The sequence below is a fragment of the Hemitrygon akajei genome, chromosome 9, assembly GCF_048418815.1.
Source record: "Hemitrygon akajei chromosome 9, sHemAka1.3, whole genome shotgun sequence".
Taxonomy (NCBI): Eukaryota; Metazoa; Chordata; class Chondrichthyes; order Myliobatiformes; family Dasyatidae; genus Hemitrygon; species Hemitrygon akajei.
In genome coordinates this window covers 44403897-44429332 of record NC_133132.1, presented here as the reverse complement: position 1 = coordinate 44429332, position 25436 = coordinate 44403897, and the positions used below count along the sequence as shown (strand labels likewise).

General features: G+C 41.9%; 1 protein-coding gene across 3 annotated transcripts in view; it reads left to right on the top strand.

The window, feature by feature from the left end:
* The window catches only part of pdss2 (prenyl (decaprenyl) diphosphate synthase, subunit 2), a 233442-nt gene that overhangs the window by 105112 nt on the left and 102894 nt on the right, over positions 1-25436 (top strand). For all 3 annotated transcript variants that reach the window (XM_073055871.1, XM_073055869.1, XM_073055870.1), the window contains one exon: positions 20939-21137. In XM_073055871.1, the coding sequence (XP_072911972.1) occupies positions 20939-21137 (199 nt within the window). The remainder of the gene's footprint in view (positions 1-20938; positions 21138-25436) is intronic.

Genomic DNA, 25436 nt, shown 5'->3' with positions numbered 1-25436 from the left:
GAAGCACTGCTTTCCCGCCAGTACGAGTCATGTGCGCATGCCTCACAGTCTCACTGTTGGGATGAGAAGCACCGCTTTCCCGCCAATACAAGTCAGATGCGCACACCTCACAATCTCACTCCCGTCAGTCATGCATTGGTTTTGGCAAGGTGTGGATGTGCGATCTTGCGCTCTTAAACTTTTTGTTGGTTTTACCTACAGTGCAGTGATTTTGTGCTTGAAATATTTAACTATGCCTGCTAAGTGTCCAATGTCATGTCCTGGGCCATCAGCCGAGCGGCAGAGAACCGCTTTAACACTTGAAAAAAAGTTGGAAATTATAAACAGCGCGGCATCAGGTAAAGGTAACACAGCTCTGGGCACTACTGCCGGGAACAGAATCTTGCTTTTAAAGTTCTTTTGTTGTTTGACAATGCGCCAGCCCATCCTAAACATTTGGACAGCATTCATCCTAACATAACAGTGCGTTTCCTGCCGCCTAACACAACATCGCTGATTCAACCACTCGACCAAGCTGTGATCCACATTCAAGGCATATTTTTTTAAAACGGTGAACTATCTCTCAGATGCTGCAAACAACAGACGATTTTGAAAATCCCGGGAGTTTACCAATGGTGAGGGAATGGTGGAAGTCGGAACACTTGGCACAAATGGCGATGGACACGGACCCAAGTTTAGAATGGAGTCAGCATTTCAGTCTTTCCCTGCTGTCAACCCTTCTTCCCTACAAGCAAATTTATGCTGAAAAACAAAATGCTGCCAAGCAAACAACTCTCACCACTTTCTTCAAACTGGTGTCAACTCCTGCTGCCGGTAGTCCTAAGAGTTCTGTGAGTCTTCCTTCACCCCTTGCTGTGCTTGATATGATCCTGACAGCTCACAACCATCCACCTCATCTATGTAAAGCTGCCTGACACCATAACAACCACTCATCTCCTGGAGCGAACACACCTGCCACTGTTGGTCAGTACTGAACCCCTAGTATGTTAACTTTCTATGATTTATTACATTGAATATTACCTTAAATTGATTAAATGTAATACGAATGTTGCCTTGTGGTACTGCTTTTGTGTTGTATTGGTATGAAAATGTGAATAAATTACAGATAAAACATATTTAGGAAGCCCTCTGGAACGCATCCCTATTTTCTCCATTTAAATAATTTTTCACGTTATGCGTCAACTGCGAGGAACGTATCCCCCGCATATAACGAGGATGGGGTGTATATCTTAACTAGGATTGTTTTTTACACCATAAGTTTATCATAATGAAGGGATTCTTTGTAAGTAAAGGAGGGTAAAAGTAATAGGGTTGACTGGAAAGCTCAGATGAATTAGGTGTGAGGGGAGAATGAAGTGCCGCAAAATTACCAAGTCAAATTGGGCCTGTGCTTTATTGAACTGTCCCATTCCATGATAGCTCAGGCAGTAATGATAAGGAATAGATGGCAGAGAGAGAGAGAAATGATTTGCAAGAGGAACAAAGTACATGGTAAGTGCGAAGTGAGAAAAGGTCAAAAATAAAAGAGACCTCATAAAGAGATATTAGCACAGCAAGTGAACAAGTGTAGCAGGCAGCAATTGAACTTATATCAGATTTATAAAGAGAGAAAGATGCATATAAATAGAATTAGACTTTGAACCAAAAGAAGAAAGCCATTTTTTAATCTGTGAATTGTGTTGCAAAGGTGATTAATTATTACCTGTCGTTTTGCTTTTAGTACATAATTATTTAATGTGTTTTAATGTTAAATTAAGCTGTTTGGAAATTTTAAATATATGGAGATCGACTGTAAAAGTGTAAATATTGTGTATTTAGAAAATTATTGTTGTTTATTTGTGCACATAATCTTATTTGTAGATATAATATATTAATACATTATAGTTAACTGCAGTTGCTGCATTGCCAGCCCACTGGTCTATCTTGGACTTGGCAACTTTCAAGTTAGAACCACGGCGTTATCTGCAAACCTGTTTCCCAGTTCTTCACTTGTAATTTATTTTTAGGTACTTATCTAATGTCACATTGTGATGAATGCAATAAAGTTTTATGACATCCTTATGAACTCTTTTAACATTTATAAAAGAAATAGTTTTACAATGCTCAATTGAGAAACACTGCATATGTAGTAGTTGCCAGACTATTAGTCACAATGCACAATAGTATTTTATTACAGTTGTCATTTAATACCAAGTACATGGTGTAAAGTTCAAATTAAATTTATTATCAAAGTACAGATATGTCACTTCATACAACGCTGAGATTCATTTTCTTATTGGCATACTCAACAAATCTATAGAATAAGTTTGAATAGAATAGAGCAGGGTCAATGAAAGATCAACCAGAATGCAGAAGACAACAAACCGTGCAAATGCAAATGTAAACAAATAGCAATAAATAACAAGAACATGAGATAATGGACCTTAAAGTGAGGTCATTGGTTGTGGGAACATCTCAGTGTGAGCATAGTTATCCCCTTTTGTTCAGGAGCCTGATGGCTGAGAGGTAATAACTGTTCTTGAACCTGGTGGTGTGAACCCTGAGGTGCTTGTACCTTCTACCTGATGGCAACAGTGAAAAAAGAGCATGGCCTAGATGGTGATCTCTGATGATGGATGCTACTTTTCTGCAACAGCATTTCGTGTAGATGTGCTCAGTGGCTGGGGGGACTTTACCCGTGATGTACCGGACTTAATCCACTACCTTTCGTCAGATACTCTGTTCAAAGGCATTGGTGTTTCCATACCAGACCATGATGCAGCCTGTCAGTATACCCTCCACTGCACAACTATAGAAGTTTGGCAAAGTTTCAGGTGTCATGCCAAATCTCAGCAGACTCCTAAGGAAGTTGAGGTGTGACCGTTCTTTCTTTGCAATGGCACTTAGGTGCTGGGCCCAGGACAGGTCCTCTGAAATAGTTACACCTATGAATTTAAAGTTGCTAACCCTCTCCACCTCTGATCCCTTGATGAGGACTGACTCATGGACCTCTGGTTTCCTCCTCCTGCAGTCTATAATCATCTCCTTGGCCTTGTTGATACTGAGTTGTTATTGTGGCGCCACTCAGCCAGATTTTCAGTCTCTGTCCTGTTTGCTGGTTCGTCACCGCCTTTGATTCAGCCAAGGACAGTGGTGTCATCAGCAAACTTGAACGTGGCACTAGAGCTGTGCTGAGCCACACAGTCATAGGTGTAAAGCAAGTACAGCAGGGTCTAAGCGCACATCTCTGTGGTGAACTCGTGCTGATAGTGATTGTGGACAAGTTGTTGCCAATCTGAACTGAGGTCTGCAGGTGAGTAAATTCAGGATCCAATTGCACAATGAGGTCTTATTGAGGCCAATACCTCATCATGGTATCACCTGATAAGATACAATCCCAGGTATTTGGTGGCAATTAATTGTCATTCAGCTGACAACCAATTTGACATGTGATAATCTACAGCATTACAAGTGAGCAGTTGCTTGTTTGGAGGTGAGTGAGCAGCGTGAGATTTAAAACACGAACTCTCGGATCTTTTCAGTGGGCTTGAGATGCTGTGGTTCATTAGGCACTTGGCAAAGGCCTCAAAGAAGCAAGGTTGAAGCAGAGCAGCCGTTGTGTGAGGGGGGAGCCTGAGGTTTTGGCTCGAGAGGCTTAGTCGAGAAGAGACGGGGGCTAATCCAAATATCTGACAAGTTTGTTTATACTTAGCTAGAGTAGCGAGAATGGATCCCGGGTCACCTGTATAACTACAACTGTGTGAAGTGCATCGAGCTGCAGCTCCTTGCAGATCATGTTATGGAAATGGAGTTGCAATTAGGTGAATGGCTCATACAGAAGAATGAGGAGATGATAGGTAAGAGCTACGGGAAGATGGTCACCCCTAAGTTGTAGGAGGCAGTTAGCTGTTTGACTGTCGGGAGAGGGAATGGAAATAGGCAAAGAGCTCGGTGTATTCTGGAGGCCATTCCCCTCAATAACAGGGATATCATTTTGGATACTGTTGTGGGGATGGCCTGGGAGAGAAGAGCTACAGTGACTGGATCTCTTGGCCTGGAGTCTCTCTCTGTGGCTCAGTGGGGGGGGGGGGGGGGGGAGAAGAGGAGTGCAGTAGTGATAGGAGATTCCATAGTTAAAGGAGCAGACAGGAGATTCTGTGGACATAAAAGAGACACCCAGATGGGTCCTGATGAAGGATCTGGGCCCGAAACGTCGACAGTGCTTCTCCCTATAGATGCTGCCTGGCCTGCTGTGTTCCGCCAGCGTTTTGTGTGTGTTACCCAGATGGTATGTTGCTTCCCAGGTGCCAGGGTCGGGGATGTCTCAAGTTGTGTCCACAGCATTCTAAAGGGCAGCATCTAGAAGTTGTGGTACGTATTGGTACCAACGACATAAGAAAGAAAATTCTGAAGAGAGAATATAGGGAGCTAGGTAGGAAGCTGAAAAGCCAAACCTCAAGGGTAGTAAATGTACGACCTGTACAAAAAAAGGGCAGATTACACCTGAACGAGGGATCCAGTAGCTTGCAGGCAGATTGCTAGAACTGTTGGGGAGGGTTTAAGCTCATTTGGCAGGGCTGTGGGAACCACAGAGAGAGATCAGAAGATAGGGCAGTTGGTATGCAGGTAGATACAGCATGTAGAGAGTCCATCAGGAAGAATAGGCAGTTACTAGAGCAAAATTGTAGTCACTGGGATGAGTTGAAGTGAGTCTTTTTTAATGCAAGAACAAGGGTGATGAATTTAGATTATGAGTTAGCACATGGAACTATAATTTTGTGGCCATCACAGAGACTCGGCTGTCACAAGGGCAGGAATGATTGCTGGATGTTCCAGGGTTTAGATATTTCAAAAGGGACGGGGAGGGAGGTAAAAGAGGCTGGGTGGTGGCATTGCTAATGAGGGATAATATCACAGCTGCAGAAAGGAAGATGTTGTAGAGGGATTGTCTACTGCATTAATATGGGTGGAAATCAGAAACAGGATGGGGACAATTACTTTAATGTGAGCATTCTGTAGGACCCCCCCCCCCCCCCTTCCCCAATAGTAGCTAAGACACAAAGCAACAGATCAAGAGGTAGATTTTGGAAAGGTACAAAAATATCAGGGATTGTTGTCATGGGTGACTTAAATTTCTCTAATACTGATTGGCTCCTCCTTAGTGCAAAAAAAATATATAAACACACACACACACCCCCCCCCCCCCCATTTCCAGAAAAGTTGGGATATTTTCCTAAATGCAATAAAAACAAAAATCTGTGATATGTTAATTCATGTGCACTTTTATTTAACTGACAAAAGTACAAAGAAAAGATTTTCAATAGTTTTACTGACCAACTTAATTTTATTTTGTAAATATACACAAATTTAGAATTTGATGGCTTCAACACACTTAACAAAAGTTGGGACAGAGGCAGGTTTACCATTGTGTTACATCACCTTTCCTTTTAATAACACTTTTTAGTCGTTTTGGAACTGAGGATACTAATTGTAGTAGATTTGCAATTGGAAATTTTGTCCATTCTTGCTTGATATAAGACTTCAGCTGCTCAACAGTCTGTGATCTCCGTTGTCTGATTCTCCTCTTGATGATGCGCCATACATTTTCAATAGGGAGATAGATCTGGACTTGCAGCAGGCCAGTCAAGCACACGTACTCTGTGTCTACAAAGCCAAGCTGTTGTAGCCTGTGCAGAATGTGGTCTGGTATTGTCCTGCTGAAATAAGCATGGACGTCCCGGGAAGAGACGTCGCCTTGATGGCAACATATGTCTCTCTAAAATCCTAATATACGCCTCAGAGTCAATGGTACCTTCACATACATGCAACTCACCCATGCCGTGGGCACTGATGCACCCCCATACCATCACAGATGCTGGCTTTTGCACCTTTCGCTGATAACAATCAGGATGGTTGTTTTCATCTTTGGCACGGAGAACTCAACGCCCGTTTTTTCTGAAAACTAGCTGAAATGTGGACTCATCTGACCACAGCACACGGTTCCACAGTCTTTCGGTCCATCTGAGATGAGCTCGGGCCCAGAGAACTCGCCGGCGTTTCTGCATAGAGTTGATGTATGGCTTCCTCCTTGCGTAATACAGTTTCAAGTTGCATTTCTGGATGCAGCGACGGACTGTGTTAAATGACAATGGTTTTCCGAAGTACTCCCAAGCCCAGGTGGCTATAATTGTCACAGTAGCATGACGGTTTCTTAGGCAGTGCCGCCTGAGAGCTCGAAGATCACATGCATTCAACAATGGTTTCCGACCTTGCCCTTTACACACTGAGATGTCTCTGAATTCTCTGAATCTTTTCACAATATTATGTACTGTAGATGTTGAAAGACCTAAATTCTCTGCAATCTTGCATTGGGAAATGTTCCTTTTGAACTGACTAACAATTCTCTCACGACTTTTGGCACAAAGGGGTGAGCCACGACCCATCCTTGCTTGCAAAGACTGAGCCTTTAATGTATGCTACTTTTATACCCAGTCATGATACCTCACCTGCTACCAATTAGCCTGCTTAATGTGGAGTCTTCCAAACCGGTGTTACTTGAATATCCTGTGCACTTTTCAATCTTATTTTAACTCTGTCCCAACTTTTGTTGAGTGTGTTGCAACCATCAAGTTCTAAGTTTGTGTATATTTACAAAATACAATTAAGTTGGTCAGTAAAACTATAGAAAGTCTTTTCTTTGTACTTTTGTCAGTTAAATAAGGGTTCACGTGAATTAACATATCACAGATTTTTGTTTTTATTGCATTTTGGAAAATATCCCAACTTTTCTGGAAATGGGGTTTGTGTATGTGTGCGTGTATGTATATATATATATATATATATATATATATATATAGAGTGGAATTTGTTAGGTATATCCAGGATGGATTCCTGACCCTATATGTGGATAGGCCGAGTAGAGGAGAGACTGTACTGGGTCTGGTGCTTGGCAATGAACCTGGTCAGGTGTCATATCTCTCAGTGGGTGAGCATTTCAGAGACAGTGACCACAATTCCCTGGCCTTTACTATAGCCTTGGACAGGGATAGATGCATATGGAAAGTAATTCATCAGTGGACTGGGAATTATGATGCTGTTGGGAGCATAATTGGGAATGGGTGTACTCAAGGAAATGCCCCATAGAGGTATGATAGGGTTTAGGAAGCACTTGCTTGGAGTTCTTGAGGCAGGTAAAGCATGATTCAGTGAAAGAACCATGGTTGACAAGGGATGTGGAACATCTGGTCAAGAGAAAGAAAGAAGCTTGGTTAAGGTTTTGGAAGCAAGGACAGACAGGGCTCCAGAGAGTTATAAGTTAGCCAGGAGGTTGCTGAAGAATGGACTTAGGAGAGCTAGAAAGGAATATGAGAAGGCCTTGACAGGTAGGATTAAGGAAAAGCCAGGGTGTTCTAAACATACATGAAAAACAGGAGGTTTACTAGACTGAGGATATGACCGATGAGGGAAAGAAGAGGAAATGTGCCTGGAGTCGGAGGATGTGAATACTTTGCTTCCGTATTCACCAGTAAGAGGGATCTTGACGTTTGTGAGGACAGCATAAAACAGGCTGATAAGGTGGAGCATGGCGATGTTAAGAAAGAGGAAGAGTTGGAACTTTTGATAAATATAAGGATAGCTAAGTCACCAAGGCCGGATGGAATATACCTCAGTTTACTGCAGGAAGCAGGGAAGAGATTTCTGTTCCTTTGGCAATGATCTTTGGGTTATCATGCCGTAGGAGTAGTACCAGATGATCGGAGGGTGAAAGATGTTATTCGTTTGTTCAAGAAAGCTTGTAAGGATAACTCTGGGAATTATAGACCTCTGAGTCTTACTTCAGTGGTAGGCAAATTATTGGAGAAAATTCTTAGAGACAGGATTTTAGAGCACTTGGAGAAACATATTCTGATTAAGGTGAGCCAGTATGGCTCTATGAGGGGCATGCCATGCCTCATGAGCCTGATTGAATTCTTTGAAGATATAAGAAATCACAATGATAAAGGAGAGCAGTTGATGTGGTGTAAATGGAATTTAGTAAGGTGTTTGACAAGGTTCCTCATGGTCAGCTCATTCAGAAAGTCGGTGGGCATGGGATCCAGGGAAACTTGGCTATGTGACTTCAGAATTGGCTTGCCCGTAGAAGGTAGAATCTGCCTGTAGATGGAACATATTCTGCCTGGTGATTGGTGACCAGTGGTGTTCTGCCTTGAACCCTTGTTCCTTGTGATTTTGTTATAAGTGACTTGGATGAAGAAGTGCAAGGATAGGTTAGTAAGTTTGTAGATGACATGAAGGTTGTTAGTGTTGTGGATAGTGTGGAACATTGTTGTAGGTTACAACAGGACATTGACAGGATGCAGAACTGGGCTGAGAACCGGCAGATGGAGTTCAACCCAAAAAAATGTGAGATGGTTCACTTTGGAAAGTCGAATTTGAAGGCAAATTGCAGGCTGAATGACAGGATTCTTGCCAATGTGGAGGAACAACAGGATCTTGGGGTCCATGTTCATAGATTCTTCAAAGTTAAAGAGCAAGTTGATAGGATTGTGAAGAAGGCATATGATATATTGGCCTGTATTGGAGGATTGTGTTCAAGAGCCACATGCTAATGCTGTGGCTCTATAAAATTCTGATTAGAGCACACTTGGAATATTGTGTCAATTCCGGTTGCCTCATTATAGAAGGATGTGGAAGCTTTAGAGAAGGTGAACAGGAGATATACTGGGTGCTGCAAGGATCGGAGAGCATATCTTAAGAGGACAGGTTGAACGAGCTGGGGCTTTTCTCTTTGGAGTGAAGGAGGATGGAAGGACTAGAGGCAACTGGATAGAGTTCTACAAGATGATGAGAGACATATATCGAGTAGATAACCGGAGACTTTTTCCCAGGGTGGAAATAGTTAAAACGTGGGGCCTAATTTTATAGGTGGAAAATGTAGAGGAATGTCAAGAGGTAAGATTTTTGCACAGAGAGTGGTAGGTATATAGAGCACCCTGCCAGATGTGGTGACAGAGGCAGATAGATTAGAGGCATTTAAGAAGCTGTTTGATAGGCACATGGATGATAAAAATGGAGATCTGTGTAGGAGAGAGGTATTAAATTGATCTTAGAGTACCTTAAAAAGTTGGCGCAACATTGTGCGCAGAATGGTGTCAGTGTGGTTTAGTGTTCTGTGTTCTGTTATAAATGCAAATGATGTCAAGCCCAACTTCTGGCTTGAGCATATCTTCAGTACTCAAACTGGGTTCTTGTCTGGTCCTGTAGCTTTTCTAGTATTCAGACCATTTCTTGATTTCTCTTTCATTCAGTTGATTCAAGGTTGGCATCAATGATTTTTGTGATCACATGTAAGGATAAGTTGGAAAATCCACTCAGCACCTTTGACAGAAGCTGACTGCAAAAGTTCAGTTTTATGTTAGTATGTTAGTATGTTATGTGAGTTTGCCAACAGTGTTGAATAAGTGATTCTGGATTGGTTATTATTTCATTAACCACAACTGTCCTTACCTAAATGTTCGACTTGTTAGAAGTTTTGTGTCACCTGTTGGTTTTGGAAATACTTTGTTCAGTTTGTAATATGCTGCTACAATATTTTTGTTACATTTCCAGGCTTGAGACTCCTTATTAAATTGGGCTTGGCCTTTCAGTTTGATTGAATCCGGATTCAATCCTGAACTCTGATTCTGTCTGTAGTTTATAGATTGTAGATTCAGTCTGTTTGCAGTTCTTCCTGCAACTACAATGGCAAACTCTCCATTTCCTTCTGCACACCAAAGGTGTTTGGCAGGTTAATTGCCTACTATAAATTATCCCTGGCATTGTTGGAGAGTTGATAGACCTCTGAAAGAAAATTGGTGCAGGTAGGTCGCAGAGTGGGATTTGAGAGAACCGGCATAGATAGTGGTCCAAATCTCTAATGTTGCAAGGAAATGGAAGGTTGTTAGCTAACAATAAAGGAGAACAAATTACCACCTCACATTATCTTTATAATTTTGTGTGATCCATTCAGTGCTGAAAATGTAGTTTCATCCACACTGGAGGGAGCAAATGCAGATTGAATGAGCACTTTGGACAACACCCTTCTCATTCTGAATGGACAACTTTGAATTTCCAGTCACCTGTCATTTCAGTTCTCCATTCCACTCCCACTCTGACCTTTGTCTTTGGTGTAATTCTGTGGTACAACAATGCCAAAACATAAATTCATGGAATGGAACAACCTCTTCCGTCTGGCAGTTCTTCCTGGTTGTTGCTCTTGGGTTCAATATTGAACTTGATGATTTCAGGTAGCCACATTGTTCTTTTTATTTCTCCACAGATATGGCTGTCTCTTTTTCATCAACTTCTCTTCTTCCCTGGACTACAGAAACATTCATAGTTCTCTTCCCTGTTACTTCTTTCTGCAGCACATTCACTTATTCATTTCTGAAATACTGAATCTGTTGCTTTTGTCACAGATGATGTCTGATCTGCTGAGGGATGCCATCATTTTCAATATTTGTGTCAGATTTCTAGCATCTGCAGTTTTCTTGCTTTATTAGAATGTTTGATGTCACATATTTCTATACGACCAGCTATCACATTTGAAATTTTGGAAGTGCCTGATTTTTTTTTGGCTGTGTCTGTTTGGGTACTATTCTTATTCATTTCAAATCAATTATTTCTATTGACATTTAAATTTAACAGAAAGCTGTTGACACAAACAAGATAAAAATCTGCAGATGCTGGAAATCCAAGCAACACACACAAAAAGCTGGAGGAACTCAGCATGTCAGGCAGCATCTATGGAAAAAGGTACAGCCAATGTTTTGGGCCGAAACCCTGAAGCAGGACTCAGCCCAAAGGGTGTAGGACCGAAATGTTGAGTGTACTCTTTTCCATAGAAAGTTCTTGAAGTTGTTTTCCCACTCAGTGAGATCATAATTGATCTATGGCATAATTACATTCACTTGTACCCTTCTCCCATAACTCCTTCCCAAAGTTAATGAAAATCTATCATTCTTGCATTTAAAAGGAGAAACTGAGAAATGATCAAGTTCTGTTTGGGTAAAAGAGGTAGAAATTTCTACCACTGTATGTTGAAGTTTCTTTGGTTATAAGTGGAGAATGAAAGTTGTTCAAAGTTCAAAGAAAATTTATTACCAAAGTATGTATAAATTATACAACCTTGAGATTCATCTGCTGACATTCAGCTGAAAAGCAAGAAACCTGAAAGAACCCAATTTAAAGAAAAGAAAGACCAACATCCAATGCACAGAGAAAGAGAAAAAAACAACACAAATCATGCAAACAACACTCCAAAACAAAACTGAGTCCATAAATCTATATCCCAGACCTGTTGTATACATGATTGGTTTATAGTATTAAGCTCTGTGTTGAAACAAAATATATGGTGAAGAACGAACTATCTGACAATTTGAAGAGCTTTTTTCTTTGTAAGATAGCTAATTGTAAAATCCTAATTAGGATACTTTTACTGAAGATTGGCCACTGTGATGGTACTTCAAGATGAAACGGTTCATTCACTTGTCAGAGCTGAATCACAACCTGAATCCTTCTGGTCATTTAATGTTGTGACTAGCAGTAATGGATCCTGTGTGACTGTATCATTGGTGCCTGCCTCAGGGTAAGTGATCAAAATGCTTCTGACTGAAAGTGAAAGTGGATCAAACATAATTTCTATTTAATGGAAATGTGAGGATTAGCTATTTTTTTCTGTATTTGAAGATAATTAACTAAATTTAATTTAATAAATGCTTTTCAATATTGGCTGGCAATTATTTATGGGAGTTTGAAAACTTGCCTATGAAACCTTTTCCATTGTAGGAACCCTTGTGACTACATTGAAGGAAAAGTTAGTTGTTGTATTACTTCAAGAGTTTTAAAAATTAAATGTTAGGTTTGCTTGGTTTTGTGTATGATCTATTTTTGTGCCGTTAGAGTGGAGAGGTAAGAACACCTTCAATTGAATTTCATTTGTATATTTCTTTATGGTAAAAGGCTGGATTAGATTATTGAATAAATGTTAAGTGTACTGAGGAAAGCAAACATGATTAGCCCGAGCATAAATACAAGAGTTACTGCAGATGCTGGAAATCTTAAGTAACACATGAAAAATGCTGGAGGAACTGAGAAGGTCCTGCAACATACTGTGTATGGGGATGGACTAAACAGTGAATGTGGGATGTAGGGTCTTGGCCCAGAACACCGGGACTGCAAAAGAAGTGAGTAGAAGCCAGAGTAAGAATGTAGGGGAAGGTGAGGGAGTACATGCTGGCAGATGATCGCTGAGACCAGTTGTGAAGGAAGGCAGATGGGTGGGAGAATGAAGTTAGAAACTTGGGGGAGATAGGTGTTAGAGATCAAGCGCTGAAGAAGAAGGAATGTGAAAGGAGAGTACAGCGGACCATGGAAGAAAGGGAAGCAGGAGGGGTGAAAAGGTAACCAGAATGAGGAATGGGAAAGACTTGGAGCCATAGGGGACAGGCACATAAGACTGGAAATGAGGAAGAATTTCCTCACTCTTGGCAGTGTGATTTTTCTATTACTAAAGACTTGAGGATTCTTCTTTGGCTGAGGTGGCATCCAAGGTGATCAGGGTTATGGGGATGAAGTGGGTTTTTCAGTTTGTGGTTATGGGAATGAAGTGGGCACTTCAGGTTAAAGTTGAAGATTTCATTTTCAATAGTAAAATGATGACTTTTACCAAATAATACTCAATATTTTTCATTTTCTTATTTTGAATGGAGCTATGGGAAAGGAAAATGACAGACATTTTGTTACATATTTTATTTATAAGGCACTTGAAATTAAACATCAGGCATTTTTTTTCAATCCTTGCTCAACCCCTTTTAAAAATCTGTTGAGTTGTCTGAGATGGGAGATCTGTGTATATAATCTAATTAGTTCAATTTCAAGACCTCCGTTCTTGAAATGAAGTGAACCTTGCCAAAGTGCTGTCGTGCTTGAAACAAATACTGAATTCTGCAGCCGATTCCCCGACTATATAGAACTTGTTTTAACGCACCCTGTTGCTAATTACTCAGAATAGACGGTGGAAGTGAAGCATGTTGTTCTTGGCATTGGTGAGCAATGCCTTTCAGAGCCTAAATATTACCAGCTTTGAGCACAATTCGCCTCTTAAAATGTTATATAGATGTGATGTAGCACTGCAATTTCAAGTTGTTGTAAGCAATTTGTTAATTTTCTAAAATGCCCTCCAGAGAGTTTTAATCATGGTCATAACGGGAACTGACAGATTTCTTCCAGTCCTTGTTCACCAGTAACGTCATGCATTTCAAGCAGGCTTTTTGTATAAAACCTTTATTTACTTTGGAAGTGCTCTCCTTCTGACTGCATTAACTCAATTGCCCTTTCCTATATGTCTGAATGTGAAATGCTGGATAATCATTCCGAATGTGAAATGGTTTGCTAAATATCACTAATTATGAACATTCTCCTATCTGAGTAGTTGCTTGGAGCAGTCAAAATTTTACATACATAGCCCACATATTCAGTCAAATGTTGTTTTGCCACCAAAAATGGAGTTCACATCCTCTTCTGACAATCGTGTGGATTTCTTCCAGAAGCTTCTCTTTCGTCCCATATCCCAGCTGTTGGTTAATTGGCTACAGTAAGTTACTTTTAGGTTAGGTGGGTGGAAGAGAAACTACGTAAGTGGCATTGATGGGTATGTGAGAAACAATAGGTTACAGAAGCAAATAAGAATGGGATTGATAGGCTTCTTCTTCTCAGAGCTAGCATTAACTCAAAGTTCAAAGTAAATTTATAATCAGAGTACATACAATACATTAACACATACTGTAGTAATTTTATTTATTGCATTGTACTGCTGCCACAAAAAAAATACCAATTTCCTGACGTGAGTAACGATAAACCTGATTCTGATATGGGATATAGAGTGGGAAGGGGACAGAGAGAGGGGAAACACAGTTGGGAAAAGGGGAAGGGAGGGAGCAGGAAGCACCAGCGAGACATTTTGTAATAATCAGTAAACATATTGTCTGGAATCAAATGACCTTGCCTAGGTGTCTCAAGGCTGGGTGTCTGCACGCATGCCACCCTTACCCCTAGCACTCCTTCTCTGCCTCCTATCCCGCACCTTTCCTGTGGTGTTTCACCCTCACCATTCTCAACATCTTTTGTTCCTGCCATACTTATAAAGTTGCTGTCCACTCCATGTTTGCAATACAGTACTGTGCAAAAGTCTTAGGCACATATCTATGTAACTAGGTGTCACCATATACAACTCTGAGATTTAATTTCTTGTGGGAAATCACAGTAAAAACAAGAAATTCAGTGACTTGATGGCCTCCTGTCTCATCGTAAGTAATTTAACATAACATAGTCGGTGATACAGTAATACAGCTCATATAATACCAGGGACTTGTATTCAGCCTTGAATCCTGTAAAGTTTGCACATTCTCCTTATGACCTCAACTTTGCAGAATTTGGATGGCAGCGCACGAACATATCCTCGTGTGTACCCTTGGAGGAGAAACCTCATCACCAAATAGCCAGCCACTGTAGCACGTGCCATCATAGATCTCATTGAGAGATCTCCCCTTCACAGCCTCCGATTTGATAGTTCCCTAACCCTTATCGCTTGTTTCATTCTCCTACACAAGATCCATCAGCAGGACTACCCAATAGGCTCATTATTTCTGCTTGCTCTTGCCTCACTGAACATACTTATTCATGCTTTGACATTTCTTGTCCCCCCCTTTATTCAATCTTCACCGTCTACATCTGTGACACCTGCATGTTCTCCTATTTAAATAGTTCTCTATTTCCTGGCCCTCATGACCTTGTCTTCTCTGTGGGTGCTCAATTCCATTCCCATCAGGAAGGCCTTGGGGCTCTGTGTTTCATTCTAGAGTAAATATCCATCCAGTTCCTCTCTACGAGCACTCTCTTCCAACTGGTCAGGCTTGTTTTCACTCTGGATGACTTCTCGTTTGATTCCTCTCACTGCCTACAAATGAATGTATAGCCCATGGGCCTGAGCTACGCAAGTCTTTTCTTTAATATTCTTGCTGTCTATCTGGAGCAGTCCTTGTTCCAGACCTCCTCAGGCACCACTCCCTAATTCTTCGCTACATTGGTGCATACTTCTGCTTTCTTGTTGAAACGGTCAGTTTTATTAAGTTTTCGGCTGACTACCCCTACCCTCAATTTACTTGGACTATTTCTGGTATCTCCCCCATTTTCTGGATCTCTCTCTGTCCATTTTAAGAGACAAATTATTCACTGACATTTGCTATAGACCACACCTCCTCTCACTGTGTTTCTCAATCAACTGTCCCTTTCAATCAGTTTTTTCATCTCTGCCATATCTGTCCTTGAGATAAAACCTCCCATTCCAGAATATCTAAAGTCTTTCCTTTTTGGGAAATGCCTTTCCCGCTGCTCTGATTGATGGATCCTTCAGCCACTCGTTCTTCTTTTCTGCTCTCTCCTGTCAGAACAGGGGTCGAATTCTCTCCATGCCCACTTTTCACTCTTCCAACCTCTACATTCAGCACATCAATCTTCATTATTTCACCAGCTGCAACTCATCCCACTGCACATCGTCTTCTCATCCTTACCACCTTTCTGCAGAGACCACTTTCCCAAGGCTACCTGTTTTGTGCATCACTGTCGGTCTCCAGGCAGTTTCCCCTACAGCTGCAGGGGGGTGCAACCCTTCTCGCCCAACCTCCTCCCTCACCACCATCCAGGGATCTAAACAGGAAGAGATACATTTCCTCTAACTCTGTCTATTGCAGTTGGTGCTCTCCATGTGGCCTTCTCTGTCAGTGAGACCAAGCACAGACTGGACAGCCGTTTAGTTGAGCACTCGTGCCTCAGTCCCTGGCTATTTCTACCTTGCCAGCAATTCCCACACTGACCTGTTTGTCCGTGAACTCCTCCACTACAAGAGTGAGACCAAATGCAAACTAAAGGAATAGCATCTTGTATTCCACCTGAGTATTCTATAACGCAACTGTATAAATCTTGAATTCTCCGCTTTCATGTAGCCTGCTCCCCCTCTGTCATCTTCTGATCCACCTAGAACTCCTCCCCCCCTCCCCGCCATACACACGTACCCTCTTTCCTGGTTCTCGCCCGTCTTATTACGTCTACCAATCACCCACAATTTCTACCCACTCAGCACTCAGTTCCCTATCTTCTCCTCTCCCCCCACTGTTCCCTTTTGCTCATCATCCCATTCTTGTCTTCAAGTTCCTGAGTGTCAACATCTTAGGGTTTATCCTTGTCCCAGCACATAAATACAACCATGAAGAAGGCCCCTCAGCATCTCTACTTTCTTAGAATTGTAAGATTTGGCATGTCATCGAAGACTGACAGACTTCAAAAAATTTACATCGACAAGCGGTCTAACTGGTTGTATCTGGTATGGAAACTCCAATGCACAGGAAGGGAAGAGGCTCTGGAGCAGGGGTTCTCAACCTTTTTTATTGCATGGCCCCCCACTACAAACCAGGTGGTCCATGGACTCCAGGTTGGGTGCCCCGGGGTCCACAAGAGTCACAGACCCGGCAAGTTCCACTATGTGTACAGTTTCTCACCACCACTGAGGACACCAACAAAAGGCAACATCTCAGAATGGCAAAATCTGTCATTAACCCCACTGAACTGGCCAAGCCCTCTTTTCGATGCTACCACCGAGCAGGAGGTACGGTATGAAGGCTCCAACCCTAATCTGCCCTTGACTGTATTTCCTTTCTCTCAGTGTGTACTAAAGTCATTCTGTTTATTTCAACATGTAATTTACATATTATGTATATTAATTTGTCATTTTAATTTTAATTTTTTATTTTATTGAGGTACAGTGCAGAAAGGGCCTTTTGAACCATGTCCCCAGCAGTCCCCTGATTTAAACCTCGCCTAATCACGGGACAACTTACAAAAACCAATTAACCTGCCAACCATTATGTCTTTGGACTGTGGGAGGGAACTGGATCACCTGAAGGACACCCACGGGGAGAACGTACAGACTCCTTACGGGCTGCGATGGGAATTGAACTCGAGTCGCCTGTGCTGCAAAGCGCTGGGCTGTTTGCAATGTATTGTGCTGCAGTTGCAAAAAAGCTGAGTTTAATGGCATTGATGCCTATGACAATACCCTTGAACCTGGAACCTGTACCTGTCTAGCCTGTTGAACACTAAGAATGTTTGACAGAGTTCTTGAGAACTGTGATTGACGAAGGGTGGCACAGTAGTTAGCATAATGCTTTACAATGCCAGCGACCTCACTTCAGTTCCCACCACTCCGAGATTGCATGGGTGTCTCTAAGGCTACGTCCACACTACACTGAATAAATCCGTAACCAAGCTTTTTCTCTTCGTTTTTACCCTCCGTCCACACTAAAATGGCGTTTTTGTCCCCCGAAACCAGAGCTTTTCAAAAACACTTTCCAGGGTGGGTATTTTTGAAAACGCTACTCGGGCAGATCAGTGTGGACGGGGTAACCAGAGAAATCTGAAAACACTGTCAGACAGCAGTGCACCATTTCATTGTTTTCTTGAACGCAACCTAACAATTTCAGAACAGACGGCAACGAGACTGAAGCCAGAAGAGTTAAAAATGTACTCACCAAATACTTTGACCCATAACTTACTGAATAAATAAGTATACTGTACTCACTTTGCCCTGTTTTCTGTCCTTGCTCATATGAAGGTGATTTACCTATTTATGCAAGTACTTCTCTGACAATAGATGAGTAACAGCCTAATGTAACATTGTATGGAAATACAAGATAACACTGATGCAGACATGTTGTACACATTTAACAAGAGGCTTTATTAATGCAACAGAGTTAGTCAGTTTTTCAATGTTCGTCGTCAGCCGGATCATACAGTCCGTGAACTCCCTATTGGTTGCCTCCATAAGCTTCAGTATTCTTTTTTTTTACTTTTAAATCCTCCTACGCGAGAGCCAACAGCTGCCCATCATTTAAGTTTTTCTAGTCTGTAACTGAACAAACATGCACCGTCTTTCATGGCGAGATTCAACACCAAACGTCGCTTGTTTTCGGTAGATGTGTCCTGCGCATGCGCAGTAGGAGGAGATTTGCCAAAATCTTCGTTTCTATGTGGATGGAGATATTTTTAAAAACGCATAGTGTGGACGCTTATCGTTTTTACGCGAAACCGGTGTTTTCAAAATTATCCTGTCTAGTGTGGATGTAGCCTGAGGGTCCGGTTTCCTCCCCCGGTTACAGGTCACATGGCTGTGATTGGTGGCATGGGTTCATTGGGCTGGAAGGGGCTGTTATCTTGCTATATCTCTAAATAAATAAAAATATCGTATTTAACAGAAAATTAAAGAATTATATACAGTATGTTTTTATAGTCTAAACATTATTCCAAAATCTATCAGGCAAGTATTGTTTTCATTAATTTTCTTGGTAAGGAGACTCCACTGCACAGAACAATGTTTAGAGTCGTGACAAGCATGAAGTGCTTTGTTTAAGCATTCTGTTTCTTTTAATTGTTCTTTTTTGGGTGGAGCACACACACCAAATTCAAGCCTGCCTTCACCCGAAACAGGCTCAGAAATAGCACATTTTGATCAGCATGGGATAAATGTATTTCAGTCCCCATTCTGTTAGTGAGTTTTATATTCTGTCCTTAACATTGTTTGACAACCTTGGCAGCTTCCATTACGAATGTTGACATAGGAATATGTAATATTAATGTGGGCAGAAAGTGCATGTGCTCTAAGAAATTTTAATACTGACAGTCTTCACTTTTGTCAGTAGTATAAAAAGATAAATGAAATATTATTTTTCTGTTTTTCTTCCAATCATTTAATTTTGTGTCCTACTTCAATAGAAGTCCATAACTTGAGAAAACCTGTTAAATATGATAGCCCTTTTTCACTGAAGACCTTTGTGTTTTTTCCAGCAACATTACTGGTCAGTCAGAGCACGATTGCTGATCCTGACCCTAACCCCTAGCCAGAAAATGCATTCCATCAGCATCAGAGCTAGCCAGTTTAAACAGAAAAGTCATTTAAATGATTGTCAGAAAAGCATTTTTAATAAAGTATTTTAAGCACAAGAATATTTCTCTGTTCTTGAGCTTTTCACTTGACTGAATTCAGCAGGGTTTCTGTGAATGGTTATATTTAAAATCTTATTATTTTGTCTTCTATTTACTATTACAGTACTTGTAAATTGTTGCTAATGTTTTGCTGTTCTGTATTATTAAAAAATTGCTTTTGTAGTCTTTACATCCTTCTAACTACTTGCCTCTATCCACTTTCTATCAAAGTTCGAAGTTCAAAGTGCATTTATTATCAAGGTACATATACGATATACAACCATGAGATTCCTCTCCTAACAGGCAGCCACAAAACAAAAGAACCCATCTAAGATAAAGAAAACCTTCACCCAATGTGCAGAAAATAAGAACACATCATGCCTTTAAAAGAGAACTGATATAAAGGACTGTCGAACACCCAATGTGCAGAGAAAAACAAACACATAATGCACACAATAATCACAAGCAAATAAATAGCGTTCTGAGCTGAAGTCGCAAAGAGAGTCCCATAGTTCAGTGCAGAGCTGAATCATGGAGCAGCAATATAAACCAGCACATCCTTCGCCCTGGGCCCCTGCACCGTGACCTTCTTAATCTGGCCCGGGGTCTAAATCACCATTCAAACATCGGGTTCAATTGCCTCGATATGCTCTGGGGACAGGACCTCACTGCTACACTTTGGCCTGTAGCTGTCCTTTCCAGTTCAGCCCTGCACTTAAATCATGGTACTAAATGATATCTGTGGCAATAGTTCACATTCTAATGAAAAGTTAATTTTTATTAAACAATTTAAAAATTACAGGTTTATTTTGGTGAAATCAGAACAGATCAGAAGAGATGCAAATTCATGAAAGCATGTTTTCTGTTGTCATGTGAACTGTTATTGCTCCTTTAAGGCCATGAAGTCTAATTGCTGAAAGTGGTCAATATTGAAGTAAATTTCTTTTGATATAATTTGAGATAAATGGAGATAGTTGCTTAACTGCACACAGAAGATCATTTTCTTTCTGTTTTAATTTATGCAGAATATTTCTATAACGTGTTCAAGCCCCCTGCAGCAGTGAGACAGAAGCTTTGCAGCAGATAGTTATGTTTAACCATTTTAATCAACTAGAGTCCAACAGTTGCCTATTTCTGAGCTACTTTGATGTTCAATGTCTGGTGCTTCCAACGTGGCCTCCTCTACATTGGTGAGACCCATTGTAAATTGGGGGATCCACTTCATCGAGCTCGTCCACACCACCCGCCATGTGAAATTTCCCACTGGCCTCACATCTTAATTCCGATTCCGATTCCCGTTCTGACGTGTCGGTCCATGGCCTCCTCTTATGCCAAGACGAGACCACCCTCAAGGTGGAGGAGCAGTACCTTGAGTTCCGTCTGAGTTAGCCTCCAACCTGATGGCTTGAATATCGATTTCTCCTTCTGGAGATCAAAATCTGCGCTCCCCCCCCCCCCACCCCCACCTTTTCCCTACTCTGACATTTTACTTCTTCTCATCGGCATATTACTTCCCCCTGGGTCCCCTCCTCCTTCCCTTTCTCCTATTGCCCACTCTTCCCTCCTATCAGTTTCTTTCTTCTCCAGCACTTGGCCTTTCCCACCCACCTAGCTTCACCTGTCACCTTCCAGCTAGCCTCTTTCCTCTCCCCCCACCTTTTAATTCAGGCATCTCCCCCCCACCCCAAGTCCTGAGGAAGGGTCTTGACCCAAAACGTCGACTGTCTTCTCCTTTCCATAGATACCACCTGACCCGCTGAGTTCCTCCGGCATTTTATATGTGTTGATGTGCAATGATGTTTCCTTAATTTTGTGTTGGGATGAAGACAAGTGGTTGCTATTGTTTTGAAAGCCTGGAAATAATTCATTTTGTAATATTCATTTTCAGTCAGCGAAATCTGGCAGAAATTACGGAACTGATCCATACAGCTTTTCTTGTGCATCGCGGGATAGTAAATACGATGGAGCTGATGTCATCACATGGGTCATTAAAGGATATGCAGTTTGGCAACAAGATGGCTGTTCTGAGTGGAGACTTCCTTTTGGCCAATGCTTCTGCAGGTCTAGCTCAACTGCAAAACACAAAGGTATGGTGGGGGGGAGGTGTTATTTGTCATGCTTGTTGCAATGAAAGCGAGAAAAAATCTTCGATGATGAAGCCTTGATTAATTGCTGTGTTAAAAGTATTTGCAGAGAGCTGAAGAACTTACTGCTTTAGAATGATAGGTTAGTTATGTAACTACTGGTGTGTATTATAACTCAGAAATATACCAGCTTTTTATATTTACTTTACTGGTACTAGTCTCTTTAATTGCTTTTAATTGAATTCTCCAGCTGCTTTTGTGGGATTCTTTTATGTTTTCAGACCACTGGACACTGCTCCTACAACTCACCCTAGAGTAATACAACACCAGAGCAGAGAAACAAGTACTTCGGATCATCTAGTTCATGCCAAATATTCCCAGTACTATCAACCTTCACCTAGACCATAGCCCTCCATACCCTTCCCATCCATGTGACTATCCGAGCGTCTCTTAAATGTTGAAATCAAACCCACGTCCACCAGTTGTGCGGGCAACTCATTCCATATTCTCACCAACCCTTAAGAAAACATTTTACTTTTCACCCTTAACCCATGACCTCTAGTTATAGTCTAACCTAACCTCAGTGGATAAAGCCTGCTTGTATTTACGCTGTCTGTCTCCCTTATAATTTTGTATATCTCTACCAGTCTCCCCTTAATCTATGTTCTTAGGATTAAAGTGCTAACCTGATCAAACTTCCCTGTAACTCAGATCCTCAAGTCCCAGCAACATCCATATAAATTTTCTCTATACTCTTTCAATTTTATTTACATCTTTCCTGCAGGTACAGTAGGTGACCAAAACTGCACACAATGCTCCAAATTAGTCCTCACCAACTTCAACATAATATCCCAGCTTCTGCACTCATACGTTGATTTATGAAGGCTAATGTGCCAAAAGCTTTCTTTACAACCCTATCTAACTGTGACGCCACTTTCAAGGAGTTATGGATCTGCGTTTCCTGATCCCTCTGTTCTACCGCACTCCTCGGTGCCTACAGCTCACCATGCAAGTCTGACCCCGGGTGGTCCTCCCAAAGTGCAACACCTCACACTTGTCTGCATTAAATTCCATCTGCCGGCTTTCAGCCTTTTTTCCCAGCTGGACCAGATGCCACTGCAAGTCTTCCTCGCTGTCCACTGCACCCTCAATCTTAGTGTCATCCACAAATTTGCAGATCCAGTTGATCACATTATCATCCAGATCACTGATACAGTGGACAAACAACAAAGGACCGATCACCGATCCCTGTGGCAGACCTCCAGTCAAAGAGACAACCATCTACTATCACTCTCTAGCTTCTCCTGTGAAGCCAATGTTTAATCCAGTTTACTTCTTCAGCTTTAACACCAAGTGACTGAACCTTCTTGACCAACCTCTGATGCAAGACCTTGTCAAATGTCTTGCTCTAGTCCATCTAGACAACATTCACTGCCTTGGCTTCATCAACTTTCCTGGTAACTTCTTTGAAAAACTATATAAGATTGGTTAGGAATGACCTACCACACACAAAGCCAGCTAACTATCCCTAATCAATCCATGTCTATCCAAATACTTAAGTATGCATTCTCTTAAAATACCTTCCAATAACTTTATGACAAGTGATGTCAGGCTCACTGGCCTATAATTTCCTGGCTTACTTTTAGAGCCTTTCTTACTCAACGGAACAACATTAGCTATCCTCCAATGAATCCTGTATTAATATTGATTAATACTAAATTAATATTGTATGTACGGTGTAGTTTCACTTATCAAAATCGGGAAGACAGCGAGCCAAAATCGATTTGGAGAAAAAAAGTCGGCATGTACACGCATGTGCACGTACACACATGCGCATACAACTGCGCGCACAAGGCTTCACTGTCATTGTAGTCTCTCTCGGGGTAAACACACATATAAAGTGGGCGTTTTCTTCGTAAAAGCGAAAATCCTCTTTGGTTAGCGAAGACAGGTACTAATGTAGGTCTTTCGTAACAGCAAGCTGTTGTAAAGCAAACGTTCGAAAAACAGGAGCCACCTGTATTACACTCTCTGTAGTTGGGACCACTATGTACTGATTAAGGAAACTTTCCTGAAAACATTTTTGGCAAACTCCTTCTCACCCAGCCCTTTTACAACATGGAAGTCCCAGTCAATATGTGGAAAGTTTAAAAACACTTATCACAACCTTATATTTTGTGCAACAGCCTATGATTTTTCTACAAATTTGCTCTTCTGACTTACGCAGACCTTTGGGTGGTCCATAATATAGCCCCGTTTACGTGGTCATACCTTTCTTATTTCACAGTTCCACCCATATCGCCTCACTAGTTGAGTTCTCCACTCTGTCCTGACGGAGCACTGCTGTGACATTTTCCCTGCCCCTCCTCCTTTAATCCCTCGCATTCTGTTGCGTCTGAAACGACAGGACCCCAGAACACTGAACTGCTGCTCATGCTCCTGAAATCAGGTCTCACTACAATGTCATAATTCCACATGCAAATCCATATCCTAAACTTTCCTACATTACTCCTTGTATTCAAATATATGCCACTCAGAACATTAGTCCCACCATGTTTGACCTTTTGACTCCTGGCTTTGTACGCAGGCTTAACAGCATCTCTCTCCACAACCACTCCACTATCTGTTCTGGCACTCTGGTTCTCATCCCCCTGCAAATCTACCCCTCCCCCTCCCAACCCACCGTGCAGCACCAGCAAACCTTCCCTCTAGGATTTTAATTTTAGTTCCCCTCCAGTTCAGGTGCAAGCTGCCGTTTTAGTACAGATCCCACCTTCCCTGGAAGAGTGTCCAATGATCCAAAAATCTGAAGCCCTCGCTCCTGCACCATCTCTTTAGCCATGTGTTAAACTGTATGATCTTCCTGGAGGACCTTTCCTTTAACTTAGTGCCCAACTCCCTGAACTTATTTTGCAGGACTTCATCACCCCACCCCATTGGTACTGACGTCGATCATGACCTCTCATTGCTCATCCTCCCCCTTAAGAATTCTGTGGACTTGATCTGATATGTTCCTGACCCTGGCACCCAGGAGGCAACATACCATCCAGGAATCTCATTCTCATCCAGAGAACCTCCTCTCTGTTCCCCTAATCAATGAATCCCCTGTAGGCACAACCCACTTCTTCTCTTCCCCTTCACCCCCTTCCTTTCTGAGCCACAGAGCCAGACTCAGGGCTAGAGACCTGATGGCCGTGGCTTACATTTGCTAGGACCCCACTCTCCCCACAACAGTATCCACAGCGGTGTACCTGTTGTTGAGGGAAATAGCCACAGGGTTACTCCGCACTGGCTGCTTATTCCCCTTCCTCCTCCTGACAGTCACACAGTTCCCTGTGTCCTGCACCTTGGGCGTAACTGCAGCCCTGCGTGTCCTGTTTCTCAACCCCTCAGACTCCTGAATGATATAGAGTTCATCCAGTTCCAGCTCCATCTCCTTAACAAGGACCATTAGAAGCTCTAGCTGGATGCACCTTGCAGACGTAACATCAGGGACACCGGAGGTCTCCTTACCTTCCCACATTCCGCAAGAGGAGCATTCAACTGTCCTGTCTGGCATCCCCATTGCTCTAAATGTACAATAAGAGTGAAAGAAAGAAAAGAATAAATACCAAATACAAAATCTGCCTACCTCACCGAAGCCACAAATCACCACTCTAACACTGGTCCACTCACACAATGGCTGCTCCACTTAAACCAAACTTTTTATTGGACTTGCCAAATGCCTAATTATGTACAATCCTGCCCCTCCACTCACTTCCTTTAAACACTCTCTCCCTCAACTCAATCCAATGTCTCCTTGGCGCTATGGCGCTACTGCCATTTTTACTTGCGTCTGCGCTGAAAATCACCTCCTGGTAATCCTTGCAAAGGTCATAATTTTGCTTGAGTGTTTGTGACATAGAAACATAGAAAATAGGTGCAGAGGTAGGCCATTCGTCCCTTCGAGCCTGCACCACCATTCAGTATGATCATGGCTGATCATCCAACTCAAAACCCTGTACCTGCTTTCTCTCCATACCCCCGATCCCTTTAGCCACAAGGGCCATATCTAACTTCCTCTTAAATATAGCCAATGAACCGGCCTCAACTGTTTCCTGTGGCAGAGAATTCCACAGATTCACCACTCACTGTGTGAAGAAGTTTTTCCTCATCTCGGTCCTAAAAGGTTTCCCCTTTATCCTTAAACTGTGACCCCTCGTTCTGGACTTCCCCAACATCAGAAACAATCTTCCTGCATCTAGCCTGTCCAATCCCTTTAGAATTTTATACGTTTCAATAAGATCCCCCCTCAATCTTCTA